This window comes from Raphanus sativus, chromosome 2, assembly GCF_000801105.2.
Source record: "Raphanus sativus cultivar WK10039 chromosome 2, ASM80110v3, whole genome shotgun sequence".
In the NCBI taxonomy this organism is placed as follows: Eukaryota; Viridiplantae; Streptophyta; class Magnoliopsida; order Brassicales; family Brassicaceae; genus Raphanus; species Raphanus sativus.
In genome coordinates, this window is record NC_079512.1 from 27,712,042 (window position 1) to 27,733,510 (window position 21,469).

At 36.5% G+C, this 21,469-nt stretch overlaps 6 protein-coding genes and 1 non-coding gene across 8 annotated transcripts; 4 read left to right on the forward strand and 3 right to left on the reverse strand.

Annotated features, from left to right (window-relative positions):
- The first annotated feature begins 1,278 nt into the window (after positions 1-1,278).
- Positions 1,279-4,012, forward strand: LOC108842588 (protein PNS1). Of its 2 annotated transcripts, none has more exons than XM_018615557.2 (5): positions 1,279-1,513; positions 1,603-1,974; positions 2,066-2,977; positions 3,346-3,579; positions 3,683-4,012. In XM_018615557.2, exons 1-5 carry the CDS (start codon positions 1,496-1,498, stop codon positions 3,854-3,856), a joined length of 1,710 nt encoding a protein of 569 aa, XP_018471059.1. In that variant the 5' UTR covers positions 1,279-1,495; the 3' UTR covers positions 3,857-4,012. The 2 variants fall into 2 exon arrangements, with proteins under 2 accessions (XP_018471059.1, XP_018471060.1); XM_018615558.2 differs by having other exon boundaries at positions 1,282-1,513; positions 3,686-4,012.
- A 1,780-nt stretch (positions 4,013-5,792) lies between these two features.
- LOC108843056 (pentatricopeptide repeat-containing protein At5g13770, chloroplastic) lies at positions 5,793-7,815 on the forward strand. Its single transcript, XM_018616143.2, has one exon. It carries the CDS (start codon positions 5,891-5,893, stop codon positions 7,739-7,741), a length of 1,851 nt encoding a protein of 616 aa, XP_018471645.2. The 5' UTR covers positions 5,793-5,890; the 3' UTR covers positions 7,742-7,815.
- Positions 7,804-8,795, reverse strand: LOC108843057 (N-terminal acetyltransferase A complex catalytic subunit NAA10). Its single transcript, XM_018616144.2, has 2 exons — positions 8,419-8,795; positions 7,804-8,291 (listed from the first exon to the last, which is right to left on the reverse strand). Exons 1-2 carry the CDS (start codon positions 8,716-8,718, stop codon positions 8,010-8,012), a joined length of 582 nt encoding a protein of 193 aa, XP_018471646.1. The 5' UTR covers positions 8,719-8,795; the 3' UTR covers positions 7,804-8,009.
- A 3,219-nt stretch (positions 8,796-12,014) lies between these two features.
- On the reverse strand, positions 12,015-13,351 carry LOC108839338 (uncharacterized). Its single transcript, XM_018612120.2, has one exon. It carries the CDS (start codon positions 13,145-13,147, stop codon positions 12,185-12,187), a length of 963 nt encoding a protein of 320 aa, XP_018467622.1. The 5' UTR covers positions 13,148-13,351; the 3' UTR covers positions 12,015-12,184.
- Positions 13,352-15,147: 1,796 nt separating this feature from the next.
- LOC108823800 (telomere repeat-binding protein 4) lies at positions 15,148-18,379 on the forward strand. The gene is made up of 9 exons (XM_018597084.2): positions 15,148-15,372; positions 15,746-15,824; positions 15,929-16,526; positions 16,608-16,781; positions 16,935-17,014; positions 17,091-17,332; positions 17,434-17,757; positions 17,837-17,900; positions 17,980-18,379. Exons 2-9 carry the CDS (start codon positions 15,753-15,755, stop codon positions 18,157-18,159), a joined length of 1,734 nt encoding a protein of 577 aa, XP_018452586.2. The 5' UTR covers positions 15,148-15,372; positions 15,746-15,752; the 3' UTR covers positions 18,160-18,379.
- Positions 18,380-19,168: 789 nt separating this feature from the next.
- On the reverse strand, positions 19,169-20,039 carry LOC108839339 (uncharacterized). Its single transcript, XM_018612121.2, has 2 exons — positions 19,762-20,039; positions 19,169-19,285 (listed from the first exon to the last, which is right to left on the reverse strand). Exons 1-2 carry the CDS (start codon positions 20,035-20,037, stop codon positions 19,169-19,171), a joined length of 393 nt encoding a protein of 130 aa, XP_018467623.1. The 5' UTR covers positions 20,038-20,039.
- A 1,264-nt stretch (positions 20,040-21,303) lies between these two features.
- Positions 21,304-21,375, forward strand: TRNAK-UUU (transfer RNA lysine (anticodon UUU)). Its single transcript has one exon. It is a non-coding gene; the product is annotated as a tRNA-Lys (tRNA).
- The last annotated feature ends 94 nt before the right edge of the window (positions 21,376-21,469 follow it).

Consider the following 21,469-nt stretch of genomic DNA (forward strand, 5'->3'; position numbering starts at 1 on the left):
TGGAAGTTTATGCAAGATGTTGTTAAGGCTATTATAATTTAAATACATTTTCATATTTAATTTATATATTACTTCTATTTTGATAAAATATATACTATACTTAAAATTTTATAAAATAGAATAGTATTTTAATTTTTTATTTTTATGATAAAAGTTTTAAATTAATTTATAATAATATATATTATTAGTTACTAAATTAATTAATTTAAAACATATTTAAAATTTTAGTAAGATTTTTCTAGATTTTTTAAACATATTTTGTTATTATTAAAAGTAAACTTAAATTTACAATTAAATTAATTTGTTATTAATATCTTCATATTTATTAACGTTTTTAGCAATATTATATAATTAATAGATAATGTAAATAATCAAATATATATAATTGTTGATATGAATTCATCATAAATTTTTATGGTAGATACAAATTGAAAAAGAAAGAAACAAGAAGAAATATCAGAATTGGATATTTAGAGATATATATTACACCACAGAGGATATAAACGATGAATCGGTTTGTCACAATGGTTTAAAGTCCATATATTTATTTGGGCCAACCAGGGTTCGAACCCCCTGCAACAGATTTGAGATAAATATTTTTTTAAAAATTATTATTTTAAATCGTAAACAGCTGAGCATAAATATTTTTTAATAATTATTATTTTAAATCGTAAACAGACAGTTCAGTGATACATCAGATTCTGTTAATGACATGTCATCATCTATAAACGTTTGACTAACAGAAAAACGGTCAATGTATGATTTAGCCTATTTTTATCAATTCGTGTATAAAATTTAAAATAAATTTCAACTGATGTATGTTTTAGCACATATCATCAGTGTATGTACTGATCGGGACTGCAAACCTCTATTGACGTATGAATTGGCCGATTTCCCATAGTGTTCACTATAATGTAATGATGTTTTCCGAATCATCTGACCATCAGTAAGCAAAAAAAAAAGAAAGACAATACGGAACTCAATCTCCATGAAACAACAAATCGCAACCGTCCATCTCCGGTCAAACCGCAGACATGCCGCTTCATTTGCCTCCTTGTAGCGTACACGTCAACACACAAGATAACGATCTCTTTCTCCACCATGTTCACGTGTGTTTTTTTCCGACAACAGCATGCAGTTGAAAACAAAACCAACGCAGACTTATATGGAGAGTGTGCCTAACGCGCACAAATTTGCACATGTCATAGTTTTGATGGATTCTGCTTTTTTTTCTTTTTTGGGGGTTTACATCTTTAAACAATAGTAATAATAAACGTTACTCCCTGATTAAATGCACATAAACAAAATCGGAAACAAAATGAAAAAGTTGGTGAAAAGAGAGAGTAAAGAAGAAATAGTAACATCTTTTACAACCAATCACACACAAATAACGTAATCAATAGAAGAAAACTTTTTGCAAAACATTCTTTCTTTTAAGAAGAGAGAGACGAGACCACCGTCGCCGGGAAGTGACGTCACCAAAAAAAAGTTGTCAATGGGTGCCACAGAGCCCGTGAGAGATTTATCATTTCCTACAAATTTACTCTGTTTTTCATTGCTTCACTGAATGTTAACGATCAGTTTTTTGTTGTTGTATTAAAGGCGGTTGAAGAGAGAGAAAACAGAGGAGGAGAGAGGGAGGAAGAAGAAACAGAGAAGAAGCAGAGAAGAGTAAAAGCTCCGGAAGAGGAGGCAGAAGGAGAAGAGTCAAAGGACAAAGAACATCACAGATTCTTGGCGAGTTTGAACAGACTGAACCCAACAAACCCTCTTCGGATCATCGTTAACAATGGTGGCGGCTCTAGATTCACTACTCCTCCTTCCTCAAGAGTTCCTCCGCCCACTCAGACGCCTCCCACTCGAGCCCCACCGCCTGAAGAGCCTCACCCACCGCCGTCTCCTTCTCCCGCAACACCGCCTCAGCCGCAACCTCTTCAACAACAATCTCGGTCCCTCTTCACACCAACACCTCAAGTAACATAACATCCTTTCTTTGTTTGGAACTAGTTAGGGTTGTTTCTAAATTTGGTAAGTTTAAAAGTTTCCTAATTTATTTTGGTTGCAGCAAACTTTGGCATCACTGAACTCAACAAAGTACACAAACAAGTTCTTTCTCCTCCTCTTCATACTTCACAAAGTTGTGGCTATAGCCTTTGTTTGCTTCCTCGTCTTCCGTGGCGTCCAAGGTCTAATAGGTTCCAACGGTACCGTCAAAAGGAAAGAGCAAAGGATCCTCAAGTTCCTACTCCCACAAGTCGAAGCTGCGTCGTTGCTCAGCATCATACTCGCCTTCTCATGGCAAATGGCGTTTCGTCTATGGCCTGACTTCATGATCCACTTCATTCTCTGGAGTACGTTCTTGATGTCTCTCTCCTCAGGGATACTCTTGCTCTGTTTCCAGATGCCGGCGACAGACGCTGTTGGGGTTTGCCTCATCGCGTTCTCCATCGGTAACGGTTTATACGCTTGCTGGGTCACTCGCAGGATCAAGTTCTGTTCCAAGATACTGGTCAAGTCGTTAGAACCCGTTTCCAAGTTCTCGGATCTTAACTTACCAACTTACTACATGTTAGCTGCTGGTTTCTTGTGGATGTCGCTTTGGATCTTCGGTGTCATCGGTGCCTTGAACTTCCCTTTCCCGTCGTTGGTGATTATTGCTTTGGTGCTGAGTTTGGCTTGGACGACCGAAGTGATGAGGAATATTGTTAACTTAACTGTGAGTAGGGTCGTTGCTCTGTTCTATCTTAGGGGGATGCAGTCTAGTACACGGTTTAGTTTCCAAAGGGCCTTGTCTCGTAACCTGGGGAGTGCGTGTTTGGGGTCTTTGTTTGTTCCAACGATTGAAGCCTTGAGAATATTGGCAAGAGGGTTGAATTTGCTCAAGGGTGAAGATGAGTTCATGTTTTGCTGCGCTAATTGTTGTCTTAAACTCATGACATTCATATTCGAGCATGGCAATAGCTGGGCCTTTGTGCAGGTAATTGGTCTTAAACCATGCCACTCTCTCATTTTCTTGTTGTGGAATCATTTTTAACTTTAAATGGAGTAAGTTACACAAATGTTTTGTCATGAACTCATGATCTCTCCTTTTTAAAAATATACTATATTTGCTGCATTCATTTATATAAAAGTAGCTTCTTACAGAGTATAGTTATTAAAATCAACTTGGTGTAGTGGTGGGTCTTGTTTACTGATGTGAGAATCTTGCATTATCTTGCACAACCACATGCTTTTTTGAATCACAAAAAGGTTCTTTAGTAGTACAAGAAAATAGTTTAGAAACTTTATTATGGTTATAAATAATTTAAATTTTAAATTAATTGATGGTGTTTTTTTTTGTTATAGATAGCAGCGTATGGGAAAGGATTTGTGAGAGCGTCACAAGACACATGGAAACTGTTTGAGGATGCAGATATGGTTGAGATAGTTGATGCAGACATAACAAGCTCTATATGCTTCCTTACAGGCATTTGCAGTGGCTGCGTCTGTGTTATTGTGGCGGCTGCTTGGACATACACAGTTTACAAACCTTTTACAGCCACCATCTCCTTACTTGCCTTCTTCATTGGATACCTCATGGTAATGACATTTTTAAAAAATTCTTTCGACTTTCTAAAATGTACTATACAGTAATAGTCTAATCATCCTCATCTTTTTTTTTTATAATTTGGATGTGTTAAAGCAGACGAGAATCTCAATGGCATTGCCTCACGCTTGCGTAAGTTGCTACTACGCATGCTACGCTGAGAATTCAGAAAGCAGATTCTTCGACAAAACTATAAGAGATAGACAAGCTTTGATCAAGAATGGCCGTGTTGTTGTCCCCACCCCTAGAGTCCGCCGCGCTGTAGCCTAGTCCGGGGTCATGGCTCTGCTTAATCTCTTTGTTTTTTCCTTCCATACCTGATTGAAATGGCTAGGTGTTAAATTTTCCAGAAATAAATAAATAGTTTTTTTTAATTAAAATTGTATTTAAAACTTGAAAATTAATTTAGTTTACAGTCAGAGTGAAGTGTCAATGACTCACTAATAGTGGATAGATAGACAAGAAGAGCTCATGACATGGACACAATCCAACTAATGTGCCAAAATGTTTTTTCTTTTTTTTTTTTTTCCATCTTAAAAGTTTTATTACGGGCCTAAGCCCAAAGACCAAAGTACAACCAAAAACCCAAAATACAATGGGCTAAACTAAAAAAAACGAGAAAGGGGCTAAAGCCCAAACGAAGCATCTAGACGCATCTCTTCTCGCCACGCGTCGAGACATGCGCAGACGACTCCACGTATCGAAACTCACACGAACACGCGTCATTCTGAGACGCCACCGACCTACATCACCGGAGAAGACGTAAACCACCACTGGTTTCGCCGGGACACGCCGGTGCCTGCAGTCGCCTCACCCATTCCTCCTAGGCTCCACTGAACGGAGAGCTTCATCGAGAACAACCCCAAGATCTCATCCAGAACCGCTTGAGTCACCATCGCCATCGTCGAAGCTTCCTTCACCGGAGAGCTTACATCGAGAATAGAAAACTCATCCGGAAGCGAAGTCACCAAACTCACCAAAGTCATCAATCGTAAACCAGAGAGTCTCAAAACCGAAGCCGCCGTCGAGACGCATGTACCGTACGACGCGGAGGCAGAAGCCGGCCGTTCACCTGAAAAGACAAGGCACCACGCCGGAGTCAAAGCCGGCCGACCATCAAAAGGAGATGCACCGCCAGAAACAAAGAAAGACATAAACATAAAGAAAAAACCGATCATACAGAGAAATAAAAAAGAAAAGCCGGACCGACGATGGCTATGAGAGTCCATCCGTCGGCCGGAGACGGAAATCACGCCGGAAGTTTGTTTTTGATAGAAAGAAGGCCCTGCCAAAAATGTTTTTTCTATTTTCTTTGTTGTTGTTGGGACCCCTCAATTCAATTACTTTCTGTATAAATTTATTTCTTGATTATTTTTTGGTTCCTTCCTGTAAAAGGGTATATTCCTTCATCGATATTGGAAAGTAGTTGATTTTTTTATTTGGTTGGTAGGTAGATTGGTAGATGTAACATTTGATGAATTATTTCAATAATAATGATTTTGCCAGCAAATAAGCAAAGTTTTCAGCCTCAAGTTGTCTACGGAAGGACCATATTTCAATGTCCATATACCTATACCCGGTAATGATCTACACCAAACTGAAGGTATAGCTAATTTTTATTTTAGTTATATGGAAAATTTCAACTAACACGTTGCCCTGACTTGTATTGATAATGTATTGCCAAAGATAGAAAACTTAAACGTAACATTCTGGTACAAAAGGTACCTTGACTTGATGTGTGAGAACTTAACTACATGAAAATATATACTCTATTAAAAGGGTAACCATATCTTTAACTCATATTTAGCCATAAGCTAATGAAAGATATTATGAATTATCAAAATTTCCATCTTTTTACAGTGTTTAGTTTGACCTTTTCTCAAGCGTAGCCAAACTCTCATTATCTCAAGTGAGTTGAGCCACAACATATATAGGCTCACAGTGGGCTTTCTATGGGCTTTTACGAGTTAACTAAGTTGTTAGAATGTATATGCCCATAAAAGCCCAGTTACAAGAATCCTAAACCCCCTCTGACGGTCTCAGGTCTCCACAAGATAAAAGTCAAATCTTATCATAACATGAAATCTAAAATCAGCCACGTGATTCGTCCATTTACATGAACACCAAATGATGATGCAACGTCATACGATTTACACACGAACCCGAATACAAAAAATAAAATTAAAAAATGTGTGGTCAAATTTTTTTCGTGGCGCTGAAACTAAAAACTAAATCCACAAGTGAAAGGAAAAAAAAAAGACAAGGAGAGAGAGATCTCCCTCTCCCTCTCACACGCACAAACAGATGGTCATCTTGAGCAGGTCGTGGGTAGCCACCGTGAACCACCACCACCATGCAAACCCCCACAGCTTCACCTCCTCTCCGACCAAACCCGTTTTCTTCCTTTCCCAAAAGCCTCACACTTCTCACGTCTGCTCCTCTCGATGCTCTTTAGTTCTTGAAGAGGATGAAAAGAAGTCACCCGGTCCGACGAAACAAGACAAGTGGCCATTTTTCGAACCTGCCCCTGACGTCCTTAACCGGGTCTTATCCAAGTTCCTCCAAGACCCTAAAACCAAGAAAGTTTCTTCAGAGTTCTACGACAAAGCCAAGGAGAACTCAGAGCTGAGGACGACCAAGCATCTCATCAACTACTTGGTGAGTTCCAAGAACTGGGACTTGCTCGTCTCGCTCTGTGAGGATCTCAGGGAATATAAAGCTTTGCCTGATGCTCACACGTCTACCCAACTCATCAGAAGTTGCATTAGACAGGGGAAGTTCAGGATCACGCATTGCTTGCTCAACGTGTTTAGAACAGACAAGTCGCTGGCCGTGTCTTCATCTGACGCAGCGATGAGAGGCTTTAACAAGTTACAGATGTATAGCAGCACGATCCAAGTGTTTGATAGGATGAAACAATCTGCGGGAGTTGAGCCTAGCCCTGGCTGTTACTGCAGGATCATGGAGGCTCACGAGAGGATCGGTGACGTTCAAAAAGTGGTGGAGCTGTTTCGAGAGTTCAACAGCAAGAGGTTGAGTTTCTTGGCCAAGGAATCAGGCTCTATCTACACGGTCTTGTGCTCGTCCCTTGCTAGATCAGGACGAGCACTCGAAGCTCTGGAGTTTCTGGAGGAGATGAAAGATAAAGGCATCCCGCAGAGCAGCGCGTTGTACTCTACTCTGATCCGTGCCTTGGCGGAAGCACGTGAGGTTGCAACGGTCGAGAAGCTGTTCAAAGAGGCGGGAGAGAAGAAGATGCTGAAGGATCCGGAGATGTGTTTGAAGGTTGTGCTGATGTACGTCAGGGAAGGGAACATGGAGAGGACTCTAGAGGTCGTGGCCGAGATGAGGAAGAGCGACTTGAAGGTCACGGACTGCATTCTCTGCGCGGTCGTGAACGGATTCTGTAAGCAGAGAGGCTTTGCGGAAGCGGTCGAGGCGTACGAGTGGGTCATGAAGCAAGAATGCGAGGCGGGGCAAGTGACTTACGCGATAACGATCAATGCGTACTGTCGGCTGGAGGAGCACGACAAGGCTGAGATGCTGTTCGAAGAGATGGTGAAGAAAGGATTCGACAGATGCGTCGTGGCGTACTCGAACATAATGGATATGTACGGGAAGACGAGGAGGCTGAGCGACGCGGTGAAACTCATGGCTAAGATGAAACAGAGAGGATGCAGACCAAACATTTGGATCTACAATGCGTTGATCGATATGCATGGAAGAGCTATGGACTTGAGGCGAGTGGAAAAGATATGGAAAGAGATGAAGAGGATGAAGGTGATGCCGGATAAGGTGAGTTACACGAGCATGATCAGTGCGTATAACAGAGCGAAAGAGTTTGAGACGTGCGTGGAGCTTTACCAGGAGTTTAGGATGAACAGAGGGAAGATCGATAGGGCCATGGCGGGAATCATGGTCGGTGTGTTCTCCAAAACCAGCAGGATTGATGAGCTGATGAGGCTGCTGCAGGACATGAGAGTAGAAAAAACCAAGGTTGATGCGAGGCTGTATTCCTCGGCTTTGAACGCTCTACGTGATGCCGGTCTTAACTCCCAGATCAGATGGTTGCAGGAAAGCTTTGACATAGCACAAGAAACTAGTGCTTCAAGATATTCCAATATGAAGAAGAAAAGAAGTTTGCAGGGTTCTTGAGTTGAAATGGAAACTGTACAAGTTCATGATTCTTTTGTAAACTATATCTTGCAAATAGATGATTTCAATCTAAAGTTGTAAAGCCTTTAAAAGGGAAAAACAAAAGGTTGGTACTTGTGAAACATTGATACATAGAAAAAAAAAGATTGGAGAAGACAATGGAAAACAAACACAAATGTATTTTAGACACTCAAACAAAAATCATATGAATGGAAAAAGCAGTGAGGAGTATTAGAGCTAAAGCCCAATCTACTCACAGAGTGGAGTCTCACTTGGAACTTGTTGCTTCAGCTTGAGTTGTTGTTTCAACAGGTTTAGCATCAGCTGAACAACAACCACCTCCATGGTGATGATGAGCGTGGCCGGCGCTGTGGTGCTGATGAATCTGCTTACCCTTGAGATTCTTTCGCATATCATAGGCATCCTCTCCATCGGCGTAATACTTGGCTTCAACATCGTTAATCTGGTAGCCTAATGTCTCCGTGTAGAGATTGAAGGCTGCTCGGTTACTCCTCCTCACATGCAATGAAACATACTCTGCCCCATAAACCTACCAAACCAAAATCCCCCAAGATTGATTTAAACAGTTTCAATGTACAGACAGAACAACTATCAGAGTTTAATCGAAGAAGCCTAATCTCAATCAATCTGCAGAGCTCAAGAATCGAGAAAGCAACCTGTTCCATGGCAGCTTGGGCGGCGGTCATGAGCTTAGTGGCGAGGCCGAGCTTGCGATGAGTGCGGAGAACGGCGAGGGAAGTGATGTGGCCGTGGCACTCGTTGCTCTCCTCTTCCATCTTGGCGAGGACGTAGCCGACGATGCGACCGTTGTAGTCCTCGGCGACGTAGAGAAGCTGAGGCCAAGAGAGGATGTGGTAGAGGTAGTACTTCATCTGGTAGTTCTCGGGGAGGCACATGAGGTTGCAGGCCTGCATAGCCAGCAGATCGTCCACTGTCGCTCGCCTGATGCACACCATGGCTGCTCCTGCTGCAGATTTGGGGGCTTAGGGTTTTGAGTTTAGTGGTTTCTGGATTTAATCTGGAGAGGGATTTTAATTGTAGAGAAATATAGGGTCCTTATTGAAACTTTAGCTGATACTTCAAATAAATAAATAAGAGAAATTGCCAAAAATATCATTTTCGTAGTACCATTTTTTATGTTTACACTAACCACTTTTACCACTACTTTTAATGAAGGGTCTAGATTTAAAGGTTTAGGATTTAGGGTTTAGATTTGATGTTTTAGGGTTTAAGGTATATAGTTTAGGGTTTAGAGTTTAAGATTTACGGTTTAGAGTTAAGGATTTAAGGTTTATAGTTTAGACTTTAGGGTTTAGGGTTTAGGATATTGAATTTAGGGTATATAGTTTAGGGTTTAGGGTTTAGAGTTGAAGATTTTGGGTTTAGGGTTTAGAATTGGAAGTTTAGGAATTAGAATTTGGGATTAGAATTTTGAAAAACATATAAAAACAAAGATATAAGAGTCTTTACCATTTTAATAAATAAGGTATTATTGAAAATGTGTCTTTAGTGATGGTAAAGATGAATAATGGTACCTTGAAAGTGGTATTTTTGAAAATTCCCCAATAAATAACTAGATTTTGACCCGCCCTTAAAAGGGCGGGTATATTTTTTGTTTTACATTTGTTAAAATTTTTAATTTTTATATTTGTATTTTTAATTATATTTGTATTTTTATTTGTATAATATTTTTCTTAAATAATTAATAAGATATTTTAATCAATACTATTAAAATAGGAACATGATCTATTGATATACAGTATAATCTCTTTAAATTAATACTCGATAAATTAATATAAATTAAAAATCTCTATAAATTAATATAATTTGATAGTCCAATTGAGTTTTTGGTTTAATTAGTATATCAATAAATTAATAATCTCTATAAATTAATAAAAATTTATAGTTTTGGTGTAGTCCGAACATTATTAATTTATAGAGGTTTCACTATAGTTGTTGTCCAACTATTTGAATGTAATTATTAAAACCTCTTATTAATCATTTAAGAAAAATATTATACAAATAAAAACACAAATATAAAAATCTTTTTTTAAAAAAAAAATGTAAAACAAAAAATATACCCGCTTTTTTAAGGACGGATCAGAATCTAGTAATTATATTAAAATAATTAGAGTACACCTATATCAATAGATTATGTTTTTTGTTTTAATAATATTGAATAAATTTTGATCTGTCCTTTCAGAGGAATAAATTTAGCTGATACTTTCAATTAAGAGAAAACATTTTAACTTCTGTTTTAGGACATAGTCTCTTGTTGGGCCTTGATGTTATTGTTATGTAATGAAGTAGAGGAAGATTCATTACCGTTATCCTTGGGTTTTGGTTTCGGTTCGATTTTCTCTGGTGGTTTTCGATTTTTCAGGTTCTAAAGATAACCGTTCAAAATAATTGTTTTTAATTTGGTTCAGATAATAATATTAAAAACTAGCTAATATTCGATAAAATTTCAATTATAGTTTGATTACAGTTTTTGGTTAATTTTGGATAATTTAGATAAATAGCCAGGTTTCAGTAATTCCGATAATTCAAATAAATTTAAATATTTTTGATGATATTCGGATATTTCAGTTCTTAGATAATTTAGTTCTATTTTTATATTTTTAATAAACATATTCAGATATTTTGATTTTCGTATATTTTGGTTTATAAATAGTATTTTAAAAATATTTGGTAATTTCAAAAATAAATATAATTAATTTTTGGGGATATATGAATAGTATTTTAGATATTAGAATATCCATTCAGCTTTCCATTTGATTTCACTTTGGTTTATGTGTTTCAGCTCTAGAATAAATTTGGTTTCAATTTGGTTCATGTTTTCTGTTCTAAAATTTTAGTAACAGCTTAGTTATTTGTGAATTTCAGGCTTAATTACAGTGGAGAATCTCGAGAAGTTGTAGTGGTAACTCTACCCAAACACCCTAAAATCACCTCAAAACTTTAAAATCCCACAACTTAAAACATTTTCAATAACAGTGGATTTCAGAGTATTTTACGAAATGTCAAGTTCAATAATAGTGGATTTTAAATGAGTTTTTAAAATTCATGTTTGAATAACAGTGGATTTGTCATTTTAATACAAATCACCTGAAACTGTCAGTTGAATACACCCCCCTAAGTGTTTTTTTGAACCACGTGTAGCTGTAAAATTTTAAATCTATACTATTATTTACGAAGTGATTTTGCTTAGTTGTCATGTTCTTCGTATTTTTAGGAAATTTTGCTTATGTGTCATGTTATATAATTTTTCTTATTATTTAATCATGTTTTTAATTATATTAAGTTGTATTTATCATGTATCCAATTATTTATTTATAGTTGGTAATTATACTTTTAACTTATCTATTATATTTTTAAATATTTTAGTTGGTTACTATAAATCATTAACTAATATAAATGTCGATAATAAACCTGTTTGACCAAAATCATGAAGACAACTATAAATATAAACGCTCATGAAGACAACTATTGGATAAAATTTAAAATAAATGTAAATATACGTACATTGAGTAATGTTTTAGATAATAACAACAATGAAAACCATTATATGTTAGGTTAAGGAAAATATGGACCGACTGTAGCTACTATATATACGTTTCTTTCGTTTACGTCCCTCCGAAATCAAACACACGAATCATAAAGTTCCTCAGCAAAAACAATAACATTCCAACTATGTCTTTTTTGAAAAGAAAACCCGCTTCTCTTGTTCTTATTGGAGATATTGATCCGGCAAAAGATTGTTACAAAATTAAAGTCAAAATATTAAAACTTTGGAATACATGGAAAAATTCAAAAATCATTTCGATTGAATTGGTGTTGGCTGATACCGTTGTAAGTATTATATTTTTTTTCATTATTGATTAGCATTATTATACAGTTTAGCGTTAAAAAAAAATTAATAAATATTTAATATAAAATTATCATATCAATAATAAAAATTTTGATTAAGATTTTAAAAGTCAATAAACCAATAAACCATTTTAATATATAAAATCAATATATAATTAATTTTTAAATATTTCAAAAACATGAGAATAATTTTATTCTAATAATTTTTTAATTGATAATATATATATTTATACTTTTTTATAAAATTATTAAGTCCGCAAATGCGGGCAAAACACCTAGTTGAAATTATATTTAAAAACATAATTTTCTTAATATTTTAGAATTTATTATTTGATTTATTTAAAATTATATTTAATTTATACTTAAAATCATAACTTAGATAGATTTTCATTTATTATTTTGGTTAAACTTAAAATTAAAAACACGACTTGAAAATAAACACTAAATAAGAGAACCTTTGCAAAGTACGTACTCCCAGCAAATCTTCAATTTTTTTGCCTTTGATTGCTTCTTGGCCATGGAAGTAGGCCTCGGAGACTCTCAACTTGTTGTTCAACCACCAAAATTTTTTGCCTCCTTCTCCTTGGCAGTAGGATTCTTCTTTGCAAGGGAAGACTGAGCTTCTTCTTTTTGAAACTCCAAATTGCTTGCCTTCTTCTTTCCATCGAAAGTTAAAAATTCGTGAAGACGTTGAAACGTCAATTTTTGCCCATCCACTAATTTAAGATAATTCTTAGATTGCTTCCTAGCCTCAAAATTTTTTGCAGCCAAAACATACTTCAACCCCCTCATACTAGCACCCAATCTAACACGATTTGTGTGCTCGTTGGTCTCAAGGTGCACCTTGAAATCTTCAAAGCTGGGGAAAAACTGCCTGCATGATTTGCAAGAAAATTGTTCGCAGCCAGTGTCCAGTCTTCTTGTCTCCGACCCTGAATCTTTCAGTAAGCTATCCCTACCCCAGAGCCACTCTCCACCAACGAAGACTAGAGATGAAGGGTGTGGGTCTTCAGGTTCACTATTTGGTGGATATGCCAGAAGAAGATTGTATCCACTGATATCCCTCATGTAAATATTGCGAGTTACTGATTCCCGTAGTGAGACAATGGTGGATATGAGCATTATTGAGATGGGAGGTTGACTACCAGGCGAAAGAAAAAAGCTAACCACTTCATCAAAAATACCAAAAGAAGAATGTTTAATAACGTCTCCACCGGAAGAGAGCGCTTTCAGGAAGTCATAAGGGATCCCCTCCAGGTTGCCAACGGCAATGATGATGAGCTCACCATTGTAGCCTACACTCTTCAACTCAGTGTCTATTCTCGGACCTAGCCGACATGGTTCATAACCATTGGGGAGCGGACAGTCGTCCATGTCCCACAACACCACCGTTCTAGATGTCGCAAACTCAGGCCTCGCCATGTTGACCTTTTTCATCATCCTCCAAGACTCAACTTGTTGTTTATTCAACTTCTCTTTTTCCTCCTTCTCCTCGGCAGTAAAATTCTTAATCATCTTTTTAAACCTAACCAAATCTGAGAAAGAAAATCTGGATAGATAGATCTCAAACTAAAAATCCTACCATAGATTCGAAGACCAGATAAACAAAGATCTAGGAGATGATCACTTCAGAAGATAGAGTTCGTATGCACTTAGCAAGGTTGCTTGAGAAATAAGTAATAGCTGAAAAGTAGTTTATTGATTGTGTGTCTAAAACTTTGCCAGTAAGGCTACATATATATAGTAAAATCATAGAGAATTTTAACCTAGCTAGGAAAAGGAAAAAGAGATAAACCCAAGAAGAATAAGGAAAACCAAAATAAAAGAAATCGGATAATGAAGAAAAGTCTGTGTCACTTATCCTGTCACAAAATCAACCAGGCAGGCAGACAGACGCTAGTTAGTTCGAAATTTCTTTGATCTACGAATAACAGACAAATCAAAACATCAAACAACACAAGAGATTGAAAGTACTGTCACGTTTGGTGATTGCTTTGCCGATTATGACAGTTTTATTGGTCGGTAATTAACGACCATGTTCTTCTGAAAATCATAGCTATGAATTAATTAACGGTTACAAATTTCTGTAATCATAGTTATTGTGATTTCACTTCCTCGTGTTTCCAATACATCATAGTTACTTATGAATACAAGTATACAACTCTGTCCACGTACGTGTATATATGCTGCATACATAAAAACAAGCATCTAGCATATACAATTGATTTTGTATTTGACATTCGCATATGATATGACAACAACCATGTTATTAATACAACAAATATCAGTAATGTGTATAACAACATTAATAAAATTCGAAGTTGGAAGAGCAACTAGCTAGTGGAACGATATATCGCCGGTGGAATCCGATCGAATTATGAAACTCTGAAATGCTATGTTGGCAATATATATATAAATGTACATATAATATATAGTACAATGTACAAGAAACACAACACATGGATTTGTTTCATATACAACATGGATACAAATCCAACATTAGCGCGGCGTATTAAAATTTAAGAAAATATGTGAGGGGAGTCTGAGTGTGACAATCTCAACCATGTGAATTTTTGTTTATATATATAGTCTTTCTTGTTTTATTTAGATCCTTTTTTTTAGACCTTTGTTATCAAACTATATCTTGGGATAAGCTTCTGCCAACTACTGACTTTCAAAATTAAATGGAATATCCTCGAGTTGTTAGGTAGTTGGATCTCATGAACATTATACTAAAAATAATACGCAACAAAACAAATATTTTATTGATATATATACACTAGTGATTTAACATTTTATACAACTAGGAATATGCTTTCTTTTCCCAACAGGTAATACTAAAATGAACTTTGAGAAAGAAAAAACACTGAAATGGTTATAAAACAAAATAAAATAAAATAAAATGGATAATCGCCATAGTTTTACAAGAAACTTATTATAGAAATCACTTTAAAGAGCTTTGAAATATATTAATGAGAAAGAAATAAAATGTTTCCAAAAAAATCTAAAGAACTTATTACTACCTTCCACGACCTCTAATTAATGAAGACTCAAATCAAAGCATAAAAAAGATTCGACTTAAAATTAAGAACTCACTCGGACAATTAATTTGTGAATGGGGAAAAAAAGAAGAAGAAAATGGAGGTCAATTTCCACATCAGCAAAAGAAAATACGTGGACCAATAATGGTTAAACGTGCACGGGAACAGTAAAAAAGTGGGGATCCACGAGTCATCACATCCTCATAATAATAATATTCCCTCAAATGGAATAAAAATATTTGATCCAATCCCGAAATTTTTGTTTATTTATTTATTTTTTCTTGACGAAAATAGGTATCGTGGAGTGAGAGTATCCTCCACGTGTCGTTAACTAATAACGAAATGTGAGGGGAGAACTAAGAAGAGCGACCGGCTAGAGGCAGTAAATCAATATCCACAGAAGCGGCATATCCGGTTGTGTGGTCAATATATTATTGTATTTTTTTCTGGAAAATAATAAATTTGGGGGGTTTAAGCATTTTGTTTGGGTTGTGGTTTCTTTTCAAAGGGTTTTGTGTCTTCTTCCTTATTTCTTTTCTAGAACAGAGACAGAGAGAGATGGCTAAATCTTCATTCTAAAATCTTCTCAGTCTTTTTAAATTTTCTTCGCATTGTATAGCGATTGTTGAGAACCAGATTTTACTGGGCAATTTAGAGATTATAATAGATTGCGTGATCTGTAATCAACTGGCTGATTAGGTCAGTTTTAATCATTATGATTCATGATCTCGACTCTGTTCTTGTTGAAATTCTCGATCTGTTTCACATGTTTTTGGTTAATTGTGATGGTAAATATTGATATGAAATTTCGAATAAAATATTTGTCTTCTAAGTAAGAAACGTTTCCATTTTTCAGAATCAGAAAGATCTGATTGAGGAAGATCATGTTTTTTATACGTGTTTCAGAAGAAAAGGGTTTCGTTGTTAATGTGATCTGTATATCATGATGATTTTTTTTGCATCTGGCCTTCAACATATTTATAAACCTCTACCTGATTACGACGTCGTATCTGTAGACTTTGGTGGAGATGATCATATGATGAAACTAAATATGTGATCTGAATCTCTGCAGGCTCATAATGGTGGTGAAGAGGAGGTTTAATTGTGGCTTTGATTTCTCCAGTATTCCCAAGGCTCCTCGTTCCACCAGGGTAATATTAATAAAGAAAAGATCCTCCTTGCATGATGCTTCTTCTTCATTTGGATTCGTTTTAATTTCACTATTTGATGACTTGTTGTTGTCTGTTTTCTATAGAGGAAGGTATCAAGCACTAAGAACGATGACATTGGGATCCCTGCAATTGATTTGCTCGCTTCTCTGGCTGGGAAGTTGCTAGAAGAAAGCGAAAGTTCCTCCTCTACCTCTACCTCTACCAATGCATTTATAGGGGGGAGCATCAAGCAAGAACATGTTGAAGATATCATCAAGCCTTGTGAATCCGAGCTTGCGTCAAAGTCCCCTCCTAGTGATATTACTAGCGAGACTTGTCTGGAAAATGATTGTAAGAGAGCTCTTGTTTCGAAGCCCCTTGTAGGGTGTGGAGGAAACAAGAAAGAGGATTGTGCAGTTAGCTTAATCTCTGGCCTGAAGGATCCAAGTCAGTTACATTTGCAGTTTCCCCAACCACTACTCCACCTGGATGGCGATGTAAAAACGCCACCAGGCACGGATGGTATTGGTGTCTCCAATGGTTCTTTGGAAGGGTATAGGAATCAATCTAAGTTAGTTTGCAGAGATAATGACGAAAACTATTGTAAGTACTATAGATTTAGTGACAGATGTAGGCCTTATAGGCCTTTGACACGTGTTAGACATCGAATAATGAAAAAGTGTTTTGGAGACACTAGAACAGGTTAGTATCATGTTCTCTTTGATATTGCATCATTTGTAGCTTCTGCTCAGTTTCTTACTCCACCTGTGGATATCTGTCTAGATGGCTGTGTAAAGTCTCTGTACCGAAAGAGAAAGTCGTGGCATGGTTATAACCCATGGAAGCATGAGACGGTTCTTAGGAAGAGAAGATTGTCTGACAAAGGGTTGGTCGTAAACTCTGATGGAGGACTCAGTAGCGAGAGTGTTACCACTTCACCTCACAAGGGAGAATCAGGTACGTATCTCTGTCCATATCCACATGCTTCATTAGCTGGCTGGGATGGTTTTGATTTCATAAATTTTTATGGCTTTTTTTTGCTAAAATACAGAAAATGGTGTTTTCTCTTCTGCAATAAGGTTCTCATGTTATTTTTCCTTGTTTTTGCAGTAAAGTTCAGCATCAAGTCCTTTAGGATTCCAGAGCTTTTTATTGAAGTTCCAGAAACAGCAACAGTAGGCTCACTGAAGGTGTGTGTGTGATTATAATGTCTTTCGATTTCAGAACATAACATTAGTCGTGATACTGAACACTTTTTGGTCACAGAGGACGGTGATGGAGGCTGTTACAGCTTTACTCGGTGATGGAATACGTATAGGGGTGTTAGTCCAAGGAAAGAAGGTTAGAGATGACAGTAACACTCTATCACAGACTGGTCTTTCATGTAGAGAAAATCTATGCAACCTTGGCTTCACCTTGGAGCCTGATCTCGAAAACCTACCTGTACCTCTTTGCTCTGAAACTCCTGCCATCTCTACGCCAACTGATTCTACAAATTTGTCAGAAAGGTATTTTAACCAATTTTCTCATATATCTTTTTTCTTGTTTTTGTTTGCTGTGTGAAGTTCTAGAGAGTGTATTCCTAAGGAAAACCATTTGATCTTGCCAGGTCCGCAGCTTCTCCCGCGTTAGATTCTAGAGTTCCTTTCCATCTTCAAGAAGCAGATCATGTGATTAGCTCTGGAAAATGTGTGGAGAATAACCAGGAACTAGTTCCATATCAGAGTGACGTGTCAGCTGATGAAGAACAACCTTCATCAGATCTAAAAGCGCTGGTTCCAGTTTCAGCCTTGGAAGCTGCGGCTCTTGCAATTGTCCCACTTAACGAGAAACCTAAACGTGCAGAGGTTTCACAGCGCAGAACCAGGAGACCATTCTCTGTTACAGAGGTAGAAGCTTTAGTACAAGCTGTAGAGGAACTTGGTACTGGAAGGTAACAGACTGGCTCAGCTGATAATATGTTAACTTGGTTGAGGGTCGGTCAACTAATGATTGATACTCTTATCCCACAGGTGGCGTGATGTGAAATTACGTTCTTTCGATAAGGCAAGTCATCGAACCTACGTGGACTTGAAGGTAAAACACATTGCAGAAACTGTTCAAATACACTTCGAATCTTTGCTTAATGGTTCCACTAACATTGTGATTGTTGCAGGACAAATGGAAAACTTTGGTTCACACGGCAAGTATATCACCGCAGCAACGGAGAGGGGAACCAGTGCCTCAAGAACTGCTAGACAGAGTCTTGGCAGCACATAGGTGTTGGTCACAGCACCAACTGAAACAGAACGGGAAACATCAAGCGGCTGCAATAATGGTGGGTCCGTCCATGTAAAGAAGGTAATGACAGTAACACTTTCACTTGAAGACTATAAGGAAGCAACGTGGGCAAAACTGTACAAAGGCAAAAACAACAGAAGCATACTTTTTTATTTTTCATTTCCTTTCCAACTTTGAGATTTTTTATCATCGCTGGCAGAACACAAGATGTAACTTGGTTACTTTTATGTTACATTTGTTCATATTTCAGTTTCTAATTGATTTGGTTCTGTAAATATTTTGGTGATAGGGTCCATGAAGACATTATTTTTTTTTGTATATAAACTTGTACTTTAGACAAATTCTTTAATTTGTTCATATTCAATGCTCCGTTTTCATTTGGTTGTTTTGTGAAAGGTGGCAACTGAAGGTTCCAGTTTGTAAATATCCTGTCGGAGTTGATGGATTAGCTTGTAATCGTTTATTTTGGTAGTAATCTTGAAAAAAAAACGAGATTGCCCACTCTAAAAGTATCATGCTATTCTAAATTTGGCATTCCAAATAGTCAGGCAACTTTTGATAGCAACCATTGTTGACTCTTTTTACGGTGTTGTTGACGTTGTTGAAAGCTAATTTCGAAGTAGGTATTGCTTTTCTCCGCTGGGAGCAGCTCACACTATGATGGAGGAGGTGCCGTGAAGATCTAGGAGTGTGAGCAGTATTGAGATTAGCATCAAAGATACTATGCATGTACACAGGCATTGAGTTCCAAAAAAAAAAGCATGTACACAGGCAAAAACTCAATCAAATTGATATAGACATAATAGTGTTCTTTTTTTTTTTGCTAAAAACCTAATAGTGTTTTTTAAACTTCTCTCATAGTATAAAGTTTTGCAAACAATGAAACAACAAAGAAAGGTACTTGATTGTTCCATAGATTAAACAGCAACAGAAAAGGCTTAATTAGATAGTCCTTATATTAAAAACACGGGTTAATTCCTTTTGTCCATGGTATTTTGGAATTGAACCTTTTTATTTTATTTATAATAGCTTAAATGATAAGGATATCAATACATAGCAGAATATTAGTCGATGATGATGACCTCGCGCTTCTTTCTGTTCTTATTCCTGTCAATGTATGCGCATATCTGCTCCACTTCATGCCTTGTACCGTATACTTGTCCCAGTGGATCGTAATAGTACTACACAAAATCACATGAAAATAGAGACGTGTTTTGATACACATGAAAAAATTTCAGATATGGAGTAAAACATGTGAGAAACATTAGAAAGAGCGTAATGAATCTGATTTAAGTAGGAAACTATATGCACACATGCATCTTTGAAGTTTTTTTTTCTTTTGCTAAATAACATCTTTGAAGTTTGGTAGTAACAAAAACATAATAACATGACTCGTATTGAATCTTAACAAAAACTATATGCACGCATCTATGTTTGCTTGTTTTAGGGCACCCGAATGCCAGAAGTGATCCACCACAAAACACATAGTAATAACTTTTGGAACTTAAATATATTATGTAGATTTCAAAGTGGCAATAAGAAAGATTTGTTACACTAGAAATCAATCCATATCTTTGATCCACATTAAAATAACAAATAAAACACTATATCACTATATTCATCCCGTAACATATAGATCTAAAGAAAAGAGATTTACTCGGTAAAGTCGGCCGGTCAGCATTATGCGACGCTCCTCAACGAGCCAGCCATCGCGAAGCCAGTTGTATTGAGGAGAGGTATTATCAAAGACAGTAGAGTAAGATCTACCACGAGTGTTCAATGGCGTCTTACGAGCTCGGTCCACAACCAAATGCGTCTGTCTCCCTTCTCTTGACAGTTGGACGACGCTTTTCTCGTAACTGATGACTTCAGTTTTTCTGATCCGCGGCCTTTTTGGCCGGCCTCTAGAACTGCTACCTTCACCCACCTCCATAGATCCTCCCTTGTCTTTTGTTATCTAGTAACCTTTTTGTGCTTAGATGTTTAATTAACGTTTCTTATATATAAAAAGAGATTTATCACATTTACTCTATGTGTTATCATGTTCGACATGTGTACCTCCGTCACTGGATCATACAAGGTATTATATCCACGACGAGAGACATGCAGTGTATACAAATGTACTTAGAAGATTTTTTTCCAAAAACAAAATATACCTTTCCCTTAAAACAAAATAATTAATATACATTAAGGAAAATAGCTTTTTATTGTCATGTATCTCTTTTCGTTAAAATGAAATATTAAAACTAAAAGAAAAAGATCTAGCATTTTTATTTTTAAAGGTAATTAATATTAACATGATTTTTTGTGTGTTCAAAGGTATTATTAAGAATGACAGGAAATCCAAGTTTTATTTTTCTGTATTCACGTATGTATATAGTGTTTTGTCACGTTGAAATACTACACATAAATACTACACATTTTTAATTTTAAACTGAAAAAATCATTTTATATTTTAAAATATATACTAATCGAGAAACTTTTCTTTAGACAGCCAGTACTGTTGCAAAACTCTCTAGAAGAATGTAAGGAACATACTGAGATCAGTGTAGGGAACATATTGTACACACTCTATCCCTGTGTTTTAGATTTTGCTCGGATTTGCAGCCCATCTTTAACAAGGCATCTTCGTTGATGAGGCTAAAAGCTACAAGATCATAATCTCGAGAAATTTATTTGATTAGTCAGGGCTTTCGTTGATAAAATACCTTTAATATACAATAAAAATCCATTTTGTCAAAAAAAATAACAACAATGAAATCCAAGTTGGTAACTCTTTTTATAAATCTGTCTGAGATAATTAATGTTGTTAACAAAGGATAAGGAAAAAAAACACAGAATGCAGATTAGTTCACTTCTCACTGTTGTCAATTGGTCATGTTGTATTCCAGAATCTAATGCATCTGTCTGCGGTTCCACCTCTTGAAATAAGGAGCCTGCTCTGGTGAGGAACTATGCTATGGCCTTAACCGCCGATGTATGCGCAGTCAGCTTCTAGAATAGGTTGATGTAAAATGTAGATGATTGTTCCATATATATACCAATAACTGTTTCAAGAAACCAAGGTGAAGTTCAGAGGCTCATCTCTTAGCTATATATAGGTCTATTTTATGTCGCCTAGGTGAATGCAATGCAAATATCCATGTAATACACTTAGATTGATGACGACAAATAGAAAATAACGTGATCAATGAACGTAGCCGTCTTAGCTCAGTGGTAGAGCGCGTGACTTTTAATCCCGTGGCCGTGGGTTCGATCCCCACAGACGGCGTAGAATCAAGCTTTTATCTCATCTTTTTTTTTTTGGGTTTTGGCTACTAAACCCATCAATCAAAATATTTTTCAGAGGTATGTGTTTTGAGTAA

Coding starts and splice junctions, on each gene's coding strand:
- LOC108843057 (XM_018616144.2), bottom strand. CDS start 8,718: ATGGTGTGCATCAGGCGAGCGACAGTGGACGATCTGCTGGCTATGCAG. Junction 8,292..8,418: donor CCCAAGCTGCCATGGAACAG/GTTGCTTTCTCG, acceptor TTGGTTTGGTAG/GTTTATGGGGCAGAGTATGT.
- LOC108839339 (XM_018612121.2), bottom strand. CDS start 20,037: ATGGAGGTGGGTGAAGGTAGCAGTTCTAGAGGCCGGCCAAAAAGGCCG. Junction 19,286..19,761: donor TGACCGGCCGACTTTACCGA/GTAAATCTCTTT, acceptor GATTTTGTGTAG/TACTATTACGATCCACTGGG.
- LOC108843056 (XM_018616143.2), top strand. CDS start 5,891: ATGGTCATCTTGAGCAGGTCGTGGGTAGCCACCGTGAACCACCACCAC.
- LOC108842588 (XM_018615557.2), top strand. Junction 2,978..3,345: donor ATAGCTGGGCCTTTGTGCAG/GTAATTGGTCTT, acceptor TTTTTGTTATAG/ATAGCAGCGTATGGGAAAGG. Junction 3,580..3,682: donor TCTTCATTGGATACCTCATG/GTAATGACATTT, acceptor GATGTGTTAAAG/CAGACGAGAATCTCAATGGC.
- LOC108823800 (XM_018597084.2), top strand. CDS start 15,753: ATGGTGGTGAAGAGGAGGTTTAATTGTGGCTTTGATTTCTCCAGTATT. Junction 17,015..17,090: donor CAACAGTAGGCTCACTGAAG/GTGTGTGTGTGA, acceptor TTTTGGTCACAG/AGGACGGTGATGGAGGCTGT. Junction 17,901..17,979: donor GAACCTACGTGGACTTGAAG/GTAAAACACATT, acceptor TGATTGTTGCAG/GACAAATGGAAAACTTTGGT.
- LOC108839338 (XM_018612120.2), bottom strand. CDS start 13,147: ATGATTAAGAATTTTACTGCCGAGGAGAAGGAGGAAAAAGAGAAGTTG.